The sequence below is a fragment of the Brassica rapa genome, chromosome A06 (assembly GCF_000309985.2).
Source record: "Brassica rapa cultivar Chiifu-401-42 chromosome A06, CAAS_Brap_v3.01, whole genome shotgun sequence".
NCBI classification, from domain to species: Eukaryota; Viridiplantae; Streptophyta; class Magnoliopsida; order Brassicales; family Brassicaceae; genus Brassica; species Brassica rapa.
The window spans coordinates 20,889,626-20,908,455 of record NC_024800.2 but is presented as its reverse complement, the minus strand read 5'-3'; the positions used below and the strand labels follow the sequence as shown (position 1 = coordinate 20,908,455).

The 18,830-nt window shown below is 42.6% G+C and overlaps 2 protein-coding genes across 2 annotated transcripts; one reads left to right on the top strand and one right to left on the bottom strand.

Annotated features, from left to right (window-relative positions):
- The first annotated feature begins 8,482 nt into the window (after window positions 1-8,482).
- On the top strand, window positions 8,483-11,649 carry LOC117126134 (meiosis-specific protein ASY2). Its single transcript, XM_033273547.1, has 6 exons — window positions 8,483-9,296; window positions 9,375-9,509; window positions 9,581-10,197; window positions 10,273-10,482; window positions 10,556-10,668; window positions 10,719-11,649. The coding sequence occupies exons 1-6, from the start codon at window positions 8,483-8,485 to the stop codon at window positions 11,647-11,649; spliced, it is 2,820 nt and encodes a 939-aa protein (XP_033129438.1).
- Window positions 11,650-16,549: 4,900 nt separating this feature from the next.
- LOC117126133 lies at window positions 16,550-17,899 on the bottom strand. The gene is made up of 2 exons (XM_033273546.1): window positions 17,382-17,899; window positions 16,550-17,225 (listed from the first exon to the last, which is right to left on the bottom strand). The coding sequence occupies exons 1-2, from the start codon at window positions 17,897-17,899 to the stop codon at window positions 16,550-16,552; spliced, it is 1,194 nt and encodes a 397-aa protein (XP_033129437.1).
- Window positions 17,900-18,830: the final 931 nt, after the last annotated feature.

The window sequence follows — 18,830 nt, the reverse complement described above, 5'->3', positions numbered from 1 at the left end:
AAGAAGAAGCTGAAGAGCTTATTCTCCCATATGCTTAAGACACAAAAGGAATTAGCAACAACTGACAGTCAAATTAAGCTCATCTCTTGTAATAATCTCATCCCTTAGGATACTAAAATACTATAGCTAGATTTGTTTCAAAGCTTGAGCAGTCAAATCAACTTGATGTTATCTAGTCAATCAAATTGGATAAATCCCAAAGAGAATTAGTTTGTAAAAGAACTGTTTGTCATGATTTATGGAGACGATGCGTCACTTAATCAACTTACATGTTCCAAGTGATTTGTCATGCATAATGAAGCCAAGAAGACTAAGAAAATAATGGGTTTAACGAGTTTGAAAGCAAGTCAAAAAGAAGACAAGACAAGTAAAACTCAAGACTTTTATAACACAAAAGACCAATCAGCTATCAAACAATTAATTCTACACGATTTTAGAGAGAACATGTTTCCTACATCATAAACAGAGAAAAAAAATAGACTGTCCGAATACTAGACTCTAAAATACTTCAAGATCATCAAGAAGATCATCATTAATTGTGAGGATAATACTAGTACTCTAAAAGATTTCACCTTCCTCAAGATCATAAAGACGATCATCATCAATATGATCAGTTTTCAAAACCAATCCAGACTTTTTGAGTAAAGATCGATCTCTTGCCTTGCGGGAACCACCAATGAGTTTTAACAGTTCTTTTTCGGCTATTTGGGCAAACAAGGGATGATCCTGTTCGAACTTACAGTTTGATGATCTTGCTTCTTCTTCTTCTTCCATCTTGATTATCGCAAGTCTTTCCTCTTGTCTGACTTTCATCCTTTCCTCCATCATGGCTTTTTCTTCTTCTTCCATCTTCAGCACCGCAAGCCTTTCCTCTTGTCTGACTTTCATCCTTTCCTCGATCATGGCTTTTTCTTGAAGCTGAAGAAGTTCCTTCTCTCTTCTGATCGTCATCATAGCCTCAGACTTATTACTACTCGACTTGACAATTATATCTGCAAACCTAATCTTTATCGCTGCCGCACGATCAGATTTTGATAAGGAAGAGGACAAGAACAACGGGTCACGACCCATACTTGTTGCTGTCGTCATTGCAAAACCCTAGGCTTTGGATTTGAAACAGAGAGTGAGAGAGAACGAAAGCGAGGAAGCAGTAACGATGAAGAAAAATCAATGCAGAAAAAAGGAAGAGAGTGTCTGTCTTTTTTTTTATTTTTTATACCCTAGGACCCTAGGACTCGGTGTGTTTATATAGGTTGTTAAATGGGACCCGCTCTATTTCCTTTTTCCGTTCTTTTTAAAGTTCGATTATTGTTGTGCAATGGATATATTTCCTTTTTTGAAGATCTGATCATTTATTAATGTAGTTGTTAATTTCCTTTTTCGTCAAATATCCAGCCGTTAATATAGTTGTTTCCTTTTTCCTTTTTTAAAAAATTATTAAAATCTAACCGTTACTAAAAGTCGACGGTTGTTCGTTTTTATTTTTCTTTTCCTTAAAATCAATCAAATAAAAGACGATAAACATGTTATTAGCACCAAAAGGAAATCCTTTTTAGACCAATCTAAAAGAGATAAATCTTAAACATGAGAATCACACATCATCTCATGGTAAGTGAGTTTTCTTCAGATTATAAGACCAAGAGAGGGAACAAATGAGCGAATCATTCTTTTTTTTTTTATGATCTTTCCATGACTGCAAGTGTCCTCAACAAACGAGTTTGTTTTAAACAAGTGACGACATATTGAATCGGTTGAACCGTAGATGTAGAAATATAGCCGTATGATTTATACTGTAGTTTTTATTATTGTAGCTTTAAAAAAAAAGTAAAACATGAAAAAAAAAAAAAAGATGTAGAAGCTGCAACAAAGCTTTAAAATTAAAGATATATCATGATTGGTTAGGATTAGTGTTTTAAAAATAAATGAAGTTAAAGTCCACCAATCATCACCATGATGAACCTTCTTAGTAATCATCTCAAAGTTGATGAGACGTGAGGTATATAAAGACTCGATCAAATCTTGGAAACGTTTGGCCTGAAACCACAGTGGTATAGAAAGCATAAGCGCTTCATTTTTTTAATTTTCTAATGAATTCAAAATTATTTTTCTGATCCGTTTTATAGTGGTTAATGACATGAGCATAAATTATTTTTATTGATCGATTCAATAAAAATAAAAGAAATAGCTGATAGTTGCACCAAATTAAATATAGTACTTAAAACATAAATTAAAGTTAATATTCTAAAAGAAAAAACATGTAAATGCATGTGTTTGCTACGCAGCCGTTGTGCTATCCACATATGTTATTTGTTTGTTTTTTTACATGTTTGTTATTGGTCCCTTTGGAACTGAATTGTAATAGTGTGGTGGAATTGTTCTTTTCGAGTCGTATAAATTTTCCTTATTAGATATTTGTTTGATTTTCGATTAACATTTTGAGTTTTTTAGTGTATTGTATAAACGTTTATTTTATGTAGTATATATGTTTGAGAAAAAAAGTTAGACAAAAAGCAATTGTAAAAGAGTAATAATATTTTTAATATTTGTGGCCAACATAAATCTAAAAATTATTGTTATTCTTAAAGTACATAAAAGTAATTGCGATCTGATGTTCAAATGTTAAACAATAAAAAGTGCTTCACCACATATCAGTTGAAGTAGGCGAATTTAATCATTTGCTTATAGAAATAACAGTTCTTGTATCTCTTGTTGATGTTGTTCGGATGACATTATATTGTACCTTTCATTGCTTGTAAAGTGATTGAGTAACACTTAAGTTTTTTAACTACTCCATGCAATGTTTTCTTAATGCGACTCTACCATTGATCGCCGAACTTATAGTCTTGCGTCCGAACTTATAGTCTACCATTGATCGCCAATTTTTACATAATAAATTTCTAAGTTTCCAGCTAATAAACATGTTGTCATAAAATCGTTGTACCTTGTCAGAAAAATAAGTGGATGGATGGTCAAAGGTTTGATGGTCATATGATGGTCATTTTGTCATAAAAGTAAGCTTAGCTCGGAATGCTATTTATCGTTTAATTTTTTTTTTGTTTTATACTAGGGTAAACCCGCCCTACGGGCGGGGTATGTTAAGAAAATTATAGAAAAGTATATGATATTTTATATATGTTTTATAATATTTATTTTAGTCCAGTTAAAAGCAGTGTTTTACGTCCGACCGTCCGATAAACCCGCTGACTTTCCAAGTAATCCAAGATAAGCACAAACAGTCTTCTCAGCTGCCGTCCGGTTGCCCATAAAGATGGCTTCTCTATTGCCTCATGCCACTCTTTATCATCATCAAGTAGTCCTCGTGCATAGCACGCTTCTTTGAATTTTTTATACACCACATCCCCTACCGTGTATAACACGTCATAACCTCTAGGACCTCTAACAACATATAATGCACACCCCATCCGTAGGGCGGGCCGACAAAAAATATACAAATAATTAAATTATATTTTAAATGTTTAAGTCATTCTTAACAAAATAAATATAGTTGCATATTTTTATCACGAAATTTTATTTATTTATTCGATTACCTAGATTAGAAATCATAAATTTAATTAATTATTAAAATTTATAAAATATGAGTATTATACTTTGTTTTAAAGTTTGTTTTAATTTAGTTTATAGTGATTGTTGCTTCGACTGTTTTTAACAAAGAAACATCCAATTATTAGTTGTAACCTTAATCTAAATATGATTCTTTGATTCCATAAATTATCTTTCGCTGTTATTTACAGTTAGATTCGAAAAATAAAAGAGTATTAATGTATTATCGTAAAGAAAGTTTGTTATCATTTGTAAACTCAGCCCTTTTCAAGTTGAAAAAATGTCTCTTTACTTCGAAAACAAATAATTTTCTCTTCTCTTTTGCTTTTTTGTCTTTTGAATTTTTTCACGAAAAATCTCAAATTTTATAAAATCTTGAAGTATGAAAAAAATCTGTCTGAGTGATCCATAGACTTAAAGGTAAAGAAATATTGGTATAAAAAAAAAGAATAGTAAGTTGGAGAAGAGTTTGGAAGTCGTTTCAAACGGTCCTATTATTCAGTAATAAATTTAAATTGGACTTTTTTTCAATTCCATTTCATACAAAATCTAAGTGGATTATTCATGAATGCTTGAAAACAATATATACATATGCAAAATATTTTTATCAAATGTATTTAATATTTTCTATGTTGGTAAGACTTTTTTACTTTTACTTTTTGTAGGGTGTCATATTTTTGTTTTTGATCAATAAAAAAGTAGTTGCAGCTCTCTCATTGTAGGGTGTCATATGAATACATTTTATTATGGTTTCACCTAGAATGAGTTATTATTTAGAATGTGCGTCCATCTCAAAACATGACCGTTTTGGATAGAGAAATATTTTCATAGTGATTTAGGGAAGGCTCTCTAAGCTCTTATCACTTCAAAAAAAAAATGCATATGTTTTTTTTTAATTAGATTCGTCAAAGCATTCACTCAAATTGAGATTCTTCTTGTTTCATCTTTTTTTTTTGAACTCCTTATTTTATCTTCTTAGTATATGAAAATGGTGTTTATCGTATACTTATACAAATGCATTCGATTTGTTTCTGTATTCTCTATAATTAAATGTTTTCAGTTTTATAAATAGCTTCCATTAGGGTTTGAGTAGATTACGTTTTCAGTTGATTTCAGTTCGAAAAAAGCTGCTTCTCATTTTGTTAAATTATTTAGTTCAACGTTAATATTTGTTAATTTTATGTGTTTTAGATTCCATTTATTATCTAATATGAGTATATTTTAAGACATTAATTGTAATTAAGTATTTATTATTTTTAATTTCTGCATTTAACTTTACATGTAGTTCTTTTTTTTTTTTGTAAAATAGCTATATTAACACATCCCACTTTTTTATCAACTAATACATCCTACTATATGTTCGGACAGTTTCTTTCTTGAAAGCATTTGTTTTATTTGAATGTGATCTCTGTTTAGCTAATTTTTGTTAATAATATTTTTTAATTTCTGCATTTAATTTTACATATAATTCTTATTTTTTTTTTGTAAAATAGCTATATTAATACATCCCACTTTTTATCAACTAATACATCCTACTATATGTTCGGACAGTTTCTTTCTTGAAAGCATTTGTTTTATTTGAATGTGATCTCTGTTTAGCTATTTTTTTAATTTCTGCATTTAATTTTACATGTAATTCTTATATTTTTTTTTGTAAAATTGCTATATTAATACATTAATTGTAATTAAGTATTTATTATTTTTTAATTTATGCATTTAATTTTACATGTAATTCTTTTTTTTTCTAAAATAGCTATATTAATACATTCCACTTTTTTTTATCAACTAATACATCCTACTACATGTTTGACAGTTTTTTTCTTGAAAGCATTTATTTTATTTGAATGTGATCTCTGTTTAGCTAATTTTTGTTAATAATAATTTTTAATTTTTGCATTTACTTTTACATGTAATTCTTATTTTTTTTGTAAAATAGCTATATTAATAAATCTCACTTTTTTTTTATCAACTAATACATCCTACTATATGTTCGGACAGTTTCTTTTTTGAAAGCATTTGTTTTATTTGAATTGCAATTGAAATCAAACTAAACACTAAAGACACATAAAGATGGTACCATTGTAATTTTGTGGATCAAACTAAAGCAAGAGGATACCAATGTGGCATGTGAATGTCTACAGTTGTGAATCTGTGATCACTCTTCTCCTCACGTCACCATTTTAATAAAAACATTTTTCTATTATTTCTCCTAGTCATGTCTTTCGACTTTCTCGCTCTCTCTCATTGACTTTTCGAATTCTCTTAAAAAATTCAATTTTTTTAGGGGTAAAATCAAAATTATAGATATTTTTCTATTTATTATATAAGATTCCACGCCTCTTCATCTTTTATATTTTTTTGTCTCTGTAAACGATTGATTATCTTCTTCTTGTCCTTCTTATTTTTGTTTCCTGAGATGCTTCACCATGGCAGTATTAATACACAAAACTACACCAGACTGGATGTGACTTTCACAAATGAAAAGATTTCTACCATTTATCTCAGTTTCAAGCCGCTCACCATCGGATAGTGGCTTCTTATCTCATGTCTCAGCGATTAGAGTCTCTGTTTCTCTCAAACTCCCACATGGCCACATCAACGCGTCCATTCATGGTTTCGGGTTCTAAACCCACCTAATCGAACCTTGATTCGTGTATTGGAAAATCTCTGGTACGTTGAAGCGCAGTAGTTTGGAAGCAAGAGATAGAAATGATTTGGATGAAGTGATGAGAATTATCAAAATCGATATTCCTATTTATAGGAGTAAATAATAGGAGGAGGCTTGGGTGAATTTATTGTAACGTAGTGGGGTGTGGATTGGATTTAAAGAGGAATAAATAATTTAATGAGATGATTTAAGGGGGCCATCGACGATATGAACGAAGAAAGAAAACCATAGTGCCACATGTCACATCCACATAATTTATTTATTCAACGGAGGTTTCAAGAAAAAAACAATACGAAGTGGATAGAAGGGCTCATAAAAACACGAAGGCCCATGATGAAACAAAACGCAACTTAAGTGATGAGTCGCTGCGTTTCATTTATTCGACACGTGTCAGACGCTGAGAAAGGGAATTGTTGTGCTGGCATCCCATGTGGCATAGCTGGGAGGGATTCAAACCCTACTTTATATATAAAGATTGTGTTTAGTTGACGTTTGGTGATTATCATGTTTATTAAGTTTTTTTCCTGCCCTACACGCGGATTATGTTCTAACTATGGATTTTTTTAAACTAAAAGATACCATTTATAAATCTCTTCTTCCTCCCTTGAAGGGCTACTAAACAGAACATGAAGAGTACTTAACAGTAGCCCGAAGTTTGGTGGAAATATATAATATAAAAATACACGTGGAAGAGGGGTGAAGCTTATGGTTGAAAAAATCTGAACCAAATACCAGTTCTAAATAGGTTTTTTTTTCAATTTTTTAGAAATAAATTTATTCTAACTTAAATAATTTGGACATACGAAACACATGATGACAGGAAATTGTTTTGATTAGTTAAGTTTTTGTGTTCTCCAATTTTTTTTTTATAAGTTTCGAATTTTCATAATACTTGTAAGTAATTGCTTTCGGTTGTGGTGTATTTTAGGATCTTTTTTTTTCTTATAAACGCAAAACGTAAATATTAATTTTGTTTTAAGCCATTTTCTTCAGAAGTTGCTCAATGAGCACTTCTTGCTCTTCCAGAATATAGTACATTTTATTTTTTATTCAAAATGCTCAAGAAAATAATATAAATCAGTATTATATTGATTCTAAGTTTCTAACATTTACAATCACTGTTTCAGACACTGGGAAAGTCGTTAGTCATGGATCTATTTAAATCAACATCCTACAGCATACACTAACTAATGGATGCGTATACCCTCCTATGAGTTATTCTCAACACTTCTAACCATTGGTCATCATCTCCTGATCTTTCTCTTGGATCTTCTTGCCCACGTCTTTCTCTAAGGCCGTGATAAAAGATGTTGTTTAAGGTGAGTTTGGTCTCGGGTGAAGTAAACAATACTAGAAATGGGTCGAACAGAGGCGTTTATTAGATTTCGAGATGATGTTACAAAGGTGGAGAAAGTAAAAGCAAGCCGGAGCTCGTGAGAGTTTAAACCGGAAAAGTACAAATAGCAGAGAGATGATTGTACGGATGATAAACCCTAATCTCGCCGCTAAGTTTGTGTAGCTAAGTGTCGATGCCTTTCTCCTTTGCTTTCCTCTCCTTTTATACTCTGTTCGATTACCTTAACCTAATCTCCTTTTACTGATTGGGCCTTGTCGGCCCTCCGGGCCTGATTAGGAGGTGATCGCTCCGAGCCGCTTAGTCGATTGGTCCCGCTTCGTTTGCTCTCTGCTTCGACTAACAGCGTTTCCTGGCTAAGCCGATACCCCGAGAATCGGCTTCCGAGCCGAGGTTGACTCGATCTGCTGGATTGGGCCCTTTGTTCGATGGGCTTTGTGGATGGGTTAAATCCATCCCCAACAGTAAGTCCCCCCCCCAGTTCATTGATGGTCGAGCAATCGATCTTCGATGAATTTGATATCTTTAGTTCGGAGAACAAAAGGTTCAATCCGAGCAAGTGACTGATCGTTGAGGAGTCAATCCGTTTAATCAACGCTTCTCAACCGAGGAAATGGATCGACGCATCTGTTTATCACGCGTTGCGATCGTGAGATAAACGCTTACGGATCGAGAAGACGGATCGACGCATCTGTCGATCACGCGCCTAATTGGGTTTAGGCCCACTTAGGCCTTATTAGGCGTAATGATGACGCCTTGATCCCTGCGCTTATCTCTCCCTATAAATAGCGCACCCCTCTCCACTTCTTTTCATTTTTCTCCGCAGCGCTAAAGGTACTTTCTCTCTCTACGCTCCTTCTCTCTCTTTATCTCTGTTTTTAGATCTGCGATTATCCGAGATGTCGTCGCATCGTTTGACGCGAGAACAAAAAGGAAAGGGGGCGGTATCTTCTCGGGATTCTGCTGAGAATCCTGACAGTATCCATCACGGAGCAATGATGGATACGGAGAATATGGATTTAGCGCAGCGTCTTTTGGTCTCGGAAGCAAGAGAACAGTTCCGGGGTGACGACGACGGTCAAGAAGCGGTCGACGCCTCGATTGTTCCGATCAGCTACTACCCTGGGAACATCTTCGCCGAGGAGAGCCCACTGGAGGTTTGGAGAATTCGACCTTCGGTCGTCGATGGACAAGATTGGTCCAACGTCGAGAGGACGAAGTCCACCGTGGAGTCGGTGGAGGCTATTCTCCGAGATCTCAATGCACACGGGGTCTCGTTCATCATTCCAAAGCGGGATCAGAGGCCTTGGTCGCCCCCGAAGGGGTATCAGTGCATCTACGAGTCATATTTCCGGAATGACACGAAGCTGTGGTTCCCGATTCCTCGAATCGTCACGACTTATGCGTTCCGCAGAGGAGTCGCTTTAAGCCAGCTGATGAACGGGTCTCTTCGGTTGATGGTCGTTCTATCGGTAATTGCGGCCGAGGCGGGGACGTCGATGAGTGTGAGGTCGTTTGAAGAATTGACCTCGGTTTCAATTTCCGATGATGGGCTCGTCTCGACGAGGATGCGCCCAAACTACAACGTGGTTACGGGGTATCCGACCAAAACCTCGGATTGGCAACGTTCGTACTTCTATGTGAAGTCGAACAGGTCAGCGTTCGAGGAACCTCCGAAGTCTGGTTATCGCGTTCTTTGGAATGCGGAGATGGGTACTGCACACTGCCTTTCGTGATGATTGTAGCGTGTGCTCGTCTAACGTGTGTTTTTCTTCTTTTTTTTTTTTTTAGTTGGTCACCCGAATCTCGCCACGTACCCCGAGGATTGGAGGGAGAGTGCTCGAATTGTTGCGTTGCAGAAGCAAGATCACTGGGAGGATTTTACTCGAGAGAGAATTCAGAGATCTGTAGACCGGATTGCCAACCGTAAGTTTCCACTACCTTTCTATGTTCTCGAGTAAATGAACGATGTCTATTAAGGATTTCTCTTTTTGCAGAAAGCTGGATCTCGGAACCGCATCCTCATATTAACCGATCGACATCGAAGAGATTATCCCTCTTTACGAGAGCCGAGCAGAAGGAGATCAACCGAGCTAAAACGATGAAGCAACTACCAGACCTTAGTCTTATTGTAGCCGGGAAGATCGGTGCCAAGCGAGGCGCTTCTGAGAACAGGGTTGGTCCTTCGGGACTGGAGGTCGTAGAGGCGACTCCAATTGCCACTGAGCAGGCGCGTACTGGCGGCTCCTCGCAGGGTAAAAGCTCGAAGAAGAGCAAGAAAAGTGCCGGGGGTCCGAAGGATTCCTCCGAGCCGGAACATCCTGGTGCGGATGGTTCTTCTAAGAAAGGGGGGAAGAAAAGGAAAGCCGGGGACCCGCCTTCTGAAGATATTCCCAAGAAGAAGAGGATGAAGAAGAAAGAAACGGCTCCGCCCCGCTCATCCTCGGTCTGCGAAGAGGAACTTCAGGCTCTAGTTCCTGAAGCTATCCCTGAGGTTGGGACCTCGGAGGATGATGAGAACGAGACCATCGCCCTCCGCCGACGGAGACGGGAGAGTCGAGTCACCGAGGAGGTATCCCGTGGAGCCTTGGCCGGTGATCTGCGTTCTACTGAGGTTCCGAGGGGAATATCGACTTCGGGAGGACAGCGGGACCGCTTGAGGAATTAGTCCCCTGCTCATGTCACGGAGGGATCTGAGACCCGAGTATCCGGTCGCCCTAAGGAAACCCCGGCAGATGGGTTCAGATTCGAGTTTAACCGTGAGCTTCCGCTGGCTTGCTACCCGGAAGATTGTGCTCGCCTGTTACGGTTGGTCAAAGGCGGTCCCGATCAACTCCCTTCGGTGGGAGATCTCATCTTCAAAGATGAGTATGAGCACGCCTCTTGCTCGTCTGTAAAGGTAAGCGGTTGTTCGTTCCCTTCTTTTCCGAACCTTAAATTATTTTGGCTAAGTCTTTTTGTGTTTTGATCAGAGCCACGGCGACTGGAATGTTCTGGTCGGGAAGTATGACACAGCCCTCAGGCGGGCTAGAGAGCAGATCCGTGAGAGCGAAGAAGCCAAGAAGAAAGCGGAGGAGGCTCTTGGGTGTCTTCGCGGGAAAAGGCTGAAGCCATTGCTCGGGAGAAATCTCTCAGGAAAGCGTTTGACGAGACGCGAACATCTGACGCGGCTGAACTGCAGATGTGTAAGGAGGCGATGAACAATCTCGAGTTCGTGGTGGATAAGCAGCGGAAGGAAAAGGCTGATCTAGAGGCAAAAATGGCTGCGGAATTGCTAAGGCATTCCGAGGAGATGGACAGGCTTCGGAAATCTCGTAAATACGAGGTCACGCACGAGAGGGTTCGCGTGCTGATTGCCATGATCGCTAAAGCCGAGAAACGCTTTCACAGGATTTCCCTTCGTGAGGACAAAAGGGACAAATACGACGATGCTCGGTGTCTCTATAGTCAAGCCTTCGGGACGAGGAAATGTCTCGAGCAGATCAAGGCCTCTGGTGTTGAGATCCCGCAGGAAACCATCGACTTCTTCATCGGGCAAGAGAAGCACTACGAGGAAGAAGCAGAGCGTTTGGAGGTAAAGGAGATTCCGGCGGAAGATCTTTGCCTTTCTCCGCTAGTGTTGGAGTCTCGATTTTTGATCGAGGAAATTTGGCGTCAGCTTGACCCGTTTGGGTCAAATATTAATTTGATCGATTCGGAGGCCGCTATTGCTCTGCGTACTCCTCTTCGTCCTGAAGATCCGGTGGAGAAGCCCGCTCAAACTGCTGTATCCTCCAACCAGCCCACCGACCAAGACATTGACCCTGCGAAGCAGGCATCAGCAGGAGCGGTTGTTTTGAAGGACGGAGCCGTGCCGACTATCGTGCTAACGGATTCCCCTGCTAAGGCATCGAAGAATGCCAGCTCATCTGCTTCGTCGTCAGAGGACCCGGAGAAAGGTGATGATGCTCTTGCGGGGATGCCTACTGCAGACGCGACTGCGCCAGCCCCAACCAAATTTGGTCGTGTCTCGGGTCCCGGAGAAGGAGATGGCCGCGGCAACGAGGATCCTCCCGTGGTTGATTGATGCCTGTCGTCATCTGTTGTAAAATTTTTCTATTTCGGCTCCTTGAAGCCTTTGAACTTGTCTCTGTTGTTGTTTAAGTACTCGGAAGGTTTCCTTTGCCCCTTTTTTTTTTTAAACTTTGAATGATTACCAAGTGTTTTTTCTTTTAAGTATGTTACGGATAACCGCTAACGTCTTAGTCGATTATGAAATTATTCGTTGCTCGTTAACTCAATCCCACTATTCTTTCTTGTGATAAGTCGGGAAAGAGTTAAGACAAGAATTTTCTTTTTGATAAGTTTCCGAGGGAAAGGTATCTGAATGCTACGCCGTAATCGAGAAAATTTGGTCGGCCAACTCATTATTTTTCGATTTGCGATAAGATCCGAAATTCCACTTCGTGAATTTGGTCAATGATTTACATCATCGGTGACTCTGTTTTTCCCTTCGTTCGATATCTGATCAGGATACGTTCGATTAATTTGGGCGAGTGCTCGTGCGCCGCTTTTCGAGTTAAGGGGCTGGCATCGTTTGCTCGTGAGAGGAACGAGATGAGTAAAACTTTTTTTTTTTGTTTTGGGTTGTTGGGGCTGGACCCCGTAGAGGGGATGCCTACGTACCTCCGAGGAGGATCAAGCCTTTCGTAGTTCGTTTTAGTCCGAGTAAAAGTGACTTGGTAGTCATTTACTTGGGCGAGTAGAAGTGACCGTAGGGTGCATCTGCTCGGTTTTTTTTTTTTTTTTTTTTTTTTTTTGGCGCGAGCAAAAAGGTGATGTAGATCATTTTACTCGCTCTGAAAAGTTACTCATTTTATGAGTAAAAACGGCGAAGATGCATGGAGTTCCAAGCTCGTGGGACTGCCTCTCCGCGGGAAGTCTCGAGTCGGTATACTCCTGGTTTGACGACTCGAGTGATTTTATATGGTCCTTCCCAATTCGCACCGAGTTTTCCAGCGTTGGGCTCTTTGGTGTTCTCGAAGACTTTTCTCATGACCAGATCACCGAGCTCGAGAGGACGCGAGCGGACCTTCTTGTTGTAATAGCTCTCGATTTGGTTTTGGTAATTCTGGATCCGAAGTAAGGCTTGGTCGCGCTTCTCTTCTAGCCCATCGAGGGCATCTAGCAGCATCTCTTGGTTAAGCTCAACGTGCTGAGGCATCTTAGACCGGCGGAGACTCGTTACATTGACCTCGGCCGGAGCCATCGCCTCCATCCCGTAAGCGAGTGAGAAGGGAGTAGATTTTGTTGCTCCTCGGGGGGTTGTCCGATGCGACCAGAGCACGCCGTCGAGTTCATCGGCCCAATGTCCCTTTTTGAGATCGAGGCGCTTCTTGATTCCGTCGATGATGATCTTATTCGAGGATTCTGCTTGTCCGTTTCCTTGAGGATACCTCGGCGTTGAAGGGCTTAGTCGGATGTTCCACTTGTTGCAGAAATCTTTAAAGTTTCCGGCCATAAACTGTGATCCGTTGTCCGTCACGATCTCGTATGGTAGGCCGTGGCGACAGATAATGTTCTTCCAAACAAAGCCGCGAACCTCCTTCTCTGTAACCTGCGCGAAGGCTTCTGCTTCAATCCATTTGGTGAAATAGTCGGTCAATACCAGCACGAAGCGACGTTGGCGAGAATTCGGCATTGGTCCGATGATATCCATCCCCCATCGCATGAATGGGTAAGGTGCTGCGGAAGTTCGCAGTAGCTCGGTTGGACTGTGGATACTCGGAGCGTGTCGTTGGCATTTGTCGCATCGCCGGGCATATGCTTCGCAGTCGGTATTCATAGTTGGCCAGAAAAATCCCAAGTTCCGAATTTTCAAGGCTAGTGATCGACCTCCAGAGTGGTTTCCACCCGCTCCTTCGTGAGTTTCTGCCATTACTAAATGTGTTTGCTCGGCGAAAATGCATTTCAGGAGGACCTTGTTAGCCGTTACTCGGTGGAGTTCTTCTTCCATGACGACGTAGTGCGCGCTGCGCCTCTTTAATCGTCTTGCGGCCCATTTATCCGTTGGAAGTGTGCCCGCGGTGAGATATTGGATGAATTCAGTCCTCCAGTCGGGTAGTAGCTGATCTTGGTCTGTCATCTCGGAGTCGTCGTTGGTCTTAGATAAGGGCGTTGTTTCGGGTTCTGTGGTGACGAAGTTAGCTGATTCCGTTGAGATGTCGATGCTTGGTTTCTCGATTCGGTGGATTGGAATAGTCCTTTTGACTTGATCGCGTAGCTTGCTTCCGAGTGCTGCTAACGCATCCGCACAGACATTTTCTCCACGAGGAACCTTTGTGAGCTCGAAGAATTCGAACTCTTTAGCCAATGCTTGTACGACTCGGAGGTAAGCATCCATTCTATCGTTGCGCGCATCGTAATCACCGCTGAACTGACTGGCGACGAGCTGTGAGTCGCAGTACGCACTGAGTCGCTTAGCCTTGACTGCTTTGGCGAGGCGAAGGCCGGCGATGAGTGACTCATACTCTGCTTCGTTGTTTGATGCTGGGAAACCGAAACTGAACGACTGTCGAATGAGTTCTCCCGATGGGGATTGAAGCTGAACTCCTGCTCCAGAGCCTTTGTTTGTCGAGGAACCGTCGACATGCAGGATCCATGTTGAATCCGAGGTTTCCAAATCTTGAGCGAGTTCCGGAGATAACTCCACGAGGAAATCAGCGAGGACTTGAGCCTTAGCGGCGGTTCTACACTTATAAGTGATGTCGAGCTCTCCGAGTTCGATCGCCCATTTGGTAAGACGGCCAGCTCTGTTCGTGTTTTGTAGGACAGTTCTGAGCGGCTGGTCGGTGAGAACTTCTACCGAATGTGACTGAAAATATGGGCGGAGTTTCCTCGCTGATTCGACGACGGCCAGGGCCATCTTTTCAAGTGTCGGGTACCGGGTTTCTGGTCCGGTCATCCTCCTGCTCATGTAGAAAACAGGTCGTTGTTCTCCTCGGTCCTCCTTGATTAGCACGCTGCTGACTGCGGCGGATGAGACCGCAATGTAGAGAGATAAAACGTCGCCTATGTCCGGCTTTGCCAGGATAGGGGGCTTCGTCAGGTAATGTTTGAGCTGACTAAAAGCCTCCTCACATTTATCGTCCCAAATGAATTTCTTGTTTCCTCGGAGGAGATCGTAGAATGGGAGGCATTTATCGGTGGATCGGGAGATGAAACGATTAAGTGCTGCGATTCGGCCTGTTAGTCGTTGGACTTCTCGGCAGTTTCTCGGACTGGGGAGATCAAGGACAGCTGATATTTGCTTCGGGTTTGCTTCGATTCCCCGCTGCGTCACTATGTAGCCAAGGAATTCTCCGGACGATACCCCGAAAGTGCATTTGGCCGGGTTTAGCTTCATCTTGTACGCGTTTAGGATGTCGAAACACTCCCTTAAGTGTGCCAGGTGGTCGTTTGCTCGGACTGATTTGACGAGCATGTCATCGATGTAGACTTCCATCGTTGTACCGAGCTGTTTAGCGAACATGCGGTTGACAAGTCGCTGGTACGTCGCACCGGCATTCTTCAGCCCGAAGGGCATTACTTTGTAGCAGTAAGTTCCTCGATCCGTTATGAACGACGTCTTCTCTCGATCGTCGGGATGCATCATGATCTGGTTGTATCCCGAGAAAGCGTCCATAAACGTGAGCATTTCATTGCCGGCAGTTGACTCGACCAATCTGTCGATGTTCGGAAGTGGGTAGCTGTCTTTTGGGCAGGCTTTGTTGAGGTCAGTAAAATCGACGCACATGCGCCACTTGCCGTTTTTCTTCTTGACAACCACCGGGTTAGCGAGCCATTCCGGGTAACGAACTTCTGCTATTGAGCCCGCGCTTAGTAAGCGCTCGACTTCCTCGACAACTGCTTTGGATCTTTCGGGACCCAACTTTCGTCTCTTCTGTCGGATGGGCTTAATATTTGGGTCTACGTTTAGCTCGTGAGTCGTGATGGACTGGTCGATTCCCTGCATGTCAGTCATCGACCAGGCAAAGGTAGACAAGTTTTGCTTCAGGAAATCCGTGATATCACGTTGCATCTCGTCCGACAGATAAGCGCCTACTCGTAGCACTTTACTTGGATCCGATTCGTCGACTGGGACTTCGAGCACCTCTTCCTTTTGTGGGCAGATCTTGCTGATAGGAGGTGAGATCGAGTTGACTAGTGACTGAGATCGCTGCAGTTTGACCGTGGCGATTAAGAGATCTCGCGCGGCCCGTTGATCTCCTCTCACTGTCTTAGTCGTGCCATCCATTCCCGGGAATTTGACGCACTGATGGTACGTGGATGCGATTGCACGCATGGAGTACAACCATGGAGTGCCTAGTATCACGTGGTAGGGAGCCTTGGTGCTGACTACCGAGAACTTGACCATCCGTGCTACTCCCTCTGCTTGTACCGAGAGACGGATAGTTCCCATGATTACTTCGGAAGAACCGTTAAAGCCGGTGAGAGTCCTGGATGACGGTTTCACGTCTTTTAAGTCGATTCCCATTTTTACGAGAGTTTCGCGAAAAATGATATCGACCGAGCTGCCAGTATCGATCAGCACTTTGGTGACGTCGTACTTATCGATGGCTAAAACGACGAGAGAGGATCGTTGTGAGGGAAAGTTACTCCGACAAGGTCTTCAGTTGAGAAGGAGATTGGGAGATCAGTTGGGAACTTCTGCGGCCAGCGCTGCGAGGTGTCCACCATTCGTCGGTGATCTTTGACTGCTCGTACGGAGTCCCCGCAAGGTGGAGATCCTCCCATAATCACGTTGATCCGCGGCCTGACACTTGATTGCTTCCTGGTGAGAAGAGCTCGGAGGTCTTCGCTTTCTTTCGGCGACCCGGCCTTTTTGTGGTCCAGTTTTGCACGCAAATCACCGACTCGCGCGTTAAGCTGATCTCGTAGATCGACGATAGGATTGCCTTCCGTAGTTACCAATGAGGATCCTGGGCTCAGCGAATGCTTAGTTCTTTTAGCATTGAGCTCGACTCGGAGATCGGATGATCCGGGAGTCTTGTCATTCGTTGGCGTGGTCTTTCGTTTGAGGAGTACACGTAAGTCCAACGGGTCGAGGCTTCCTCGAGATCGCTCTCTTCGTCTGATGAGGACTCCGGTTGGGCTCGAATGACTTCAATCCTTTGTCTGGCTGCCGGCGGATCTTCGTCAGCTGAGGCGTCACCATCATCGTCTTGATGTGGGATTTGCTCGGCGACCTTTGGTTTTTTGTCGTCTTGACGCGGTCTTGCTTGATTTTTTCGCTGATTTTTCCTGTCCTTGTTTCTGCTCCAACTGTTCTCGCTTTTTGGCTTCGGAGGAGGAATCTTAATTTCACCGCTTTCGAGTGAGGAGAGGAATTGCGCAAAAAGTGTTTTGCACTCTGAAGTGTCGTGACCTTTTACGCCGTGGAGTTTGCACGATTTAGTAAGCCCTGGTGGGGTCCGGGAAGATCCCGCTGCCGAATCGACCTGGGCGACCGTGGCTGGCGCTGTTGCTCGGGGGGATTCGCTTGGAGGATCGGTTTCCCGATGAAAGGTGTTCCACTTCTTCCCGTTTTCGTCGACGACGTAAAGGAGACCGTTCTTACGGTTATTTTGTCGCTTGGAGCATGCTGACGAGGTTCGACGTGAGCTGTGGCGGCATTTTTAGGCGCCGATTGCTTCGCCGAGTTGTGCTTGCTCAAGATGGCTTTAGTGTCTTCTTCCATACGAATGAAGTTGTGAGAACGAGCAACGGCATCTTGCAACGTCGTGGCGGTGCATCGATAGAGATCTTCTCGGAACTTACATTCCACAAGGAGATTGTTCCTCAAGGCATCGACGGCGATGTGGGTCTGGGATATTGATTCTTGACACGACCGACTTAAAACGTTCCATGTAATCGCGAAGATTCTGATCCTTCGTTTGCTTGAGGTTCCAGAGAGTCGACGCCGTTGCTTCACGCTTGGTGAACATGATGTAAGTCTTGAGAAAAGCCGAGGAGAGCTCTTTGAAGCTTCTAATTGAATTCTCTTCGAGTCCCGAGAACCAGGTTAAGGCTTGCTCGTTGAGTGTTTCAATGAAAAGTTGGCAGTATCCCGCGTCTCTTTCATCGGGGGCGAGTCTGGCCCTCGCTACCGCAATATTAAAAGCCGTCAAGTGCTCGACGGGATCTCCTCCTGGTTTGTATTCCGGAAGACGCAACTTGTCCATCTTTCGGAGTTTGACCTCCGTCAGTTCCTCGGTGAAAGGAGTACGCGATGTTGATGCGATGACACTGTCAATCTCGGGTACTGCGCTCGTTGCTTGGTGGATCCTCGAACTCATTTGTTGGAAATTTAGTTTAAGCTCAGCGATTTCTCGGACAGTTGATGGATCTGACGCGTATGGAGAAGCATCGGCGGCTAGGGTTTCCGCGAGTTGAAGAGTGGGATCGACTGGGTTCGTCGTTCGTCCTTCTGCCGGAGTAGGAGGGTTTGTATTGAAGAGGTAACGACGGAGCGGTTGTGAGTTGCCGGTGGAGGCGCTAAGAGCAGCGACAATGGCGGCGAGCTGATCATTCGTCGTCTTCTGAACTTCTTCTTGATGAGCAAGTCGGGCTATGACTGAACTCATGAATTCCGACGAGAGGAGGGGAGGAGGCGGAGGAGGCGTGAGTGCCGGCTCCTCTCCTGAGGTATCAGGGTTCGTACCTCCGGTGGTCATATCGGTCTAGAAACGCTGGGTCTGTTCGGCCCCACGGTGGGCGCCAATTGTTTAAGGTGTTTTGGTCTCGGGTGAAGTAAACAATACTAGAAATGGGTCGAACAGAGGCGTTTATTAGATTTCGAGATGATGTTACAAAGGTGGAAAAGTAAAAGCAAGCCGGAGCTCGTGAGAGCTTAAACCGGAAAAGTACAAATAGCAGAGATGATTGTACGGATGATAAACCCTAATCTCGCCGCTAAGTTTGTGTAGCTAAGTGTCGATGCCTTTCTCCTTTGCTTTCCTCTCCTTTTATACTCTGTTCGATTACCTTAACCTAATCTCCTTTTACTGATTGGGCCTTGTCGGCCCTTCGGGCCTGATTAGGAGGTGATCGCTCCGAGCCGCTTAGTCGATTGGTCCCGCTTCGTTTGCTCTCTGCTTCGACTAACAGCGTTTCCTGGCTAAGCCGATACCCCGAGAATCGGCTTCCGAGCCGAGGTGTTGACTCGATCTGCTGGATTGGGCCCTTTGTTCGATGGGCTTTGTGGATGGGTTAAATCCATCCCCAACA

Bases quoted from the DNA above. Each gene is read 5' to 3' on its own strand.
- LOC117126134 (XM_033273547.1), top strand. From the start codon at position 8,483: ATGTCGTCGCATCGTTTGACGCGAGAACAAAAAGGAAAGGGGGCGGTA. The intron at 9,297-9,374 runs GTACTGCACACT...TTTTTTTTTTAG, and splicing joins TCTTTGGAATGCGGAGATGG to TTGGTCACCCGAATCTCGCC. The intron at 10,669-10,718 runs GTGTCTTCGCGG...GAAATCTCTCAG, and splicing joins AAAGCGGAGGAGGCTCTTGG to GAAAGCGTTTGACGAGACGC.
- LOC117126133 (XM_033273546.1), bottom strand. From the start codon at position 17,899: ATGAGTTCGAGGATCCACCAAGCAACGAGCGCAGTACCCGAGATTGAC. The intron at 17,226-17,381 runs GTAAGTTCCGAG...ATGCCGCCACAG, and splicing joins GAACAATCTCCTTGTGGAAT to CTCACGTCGAACCTCGTCAG.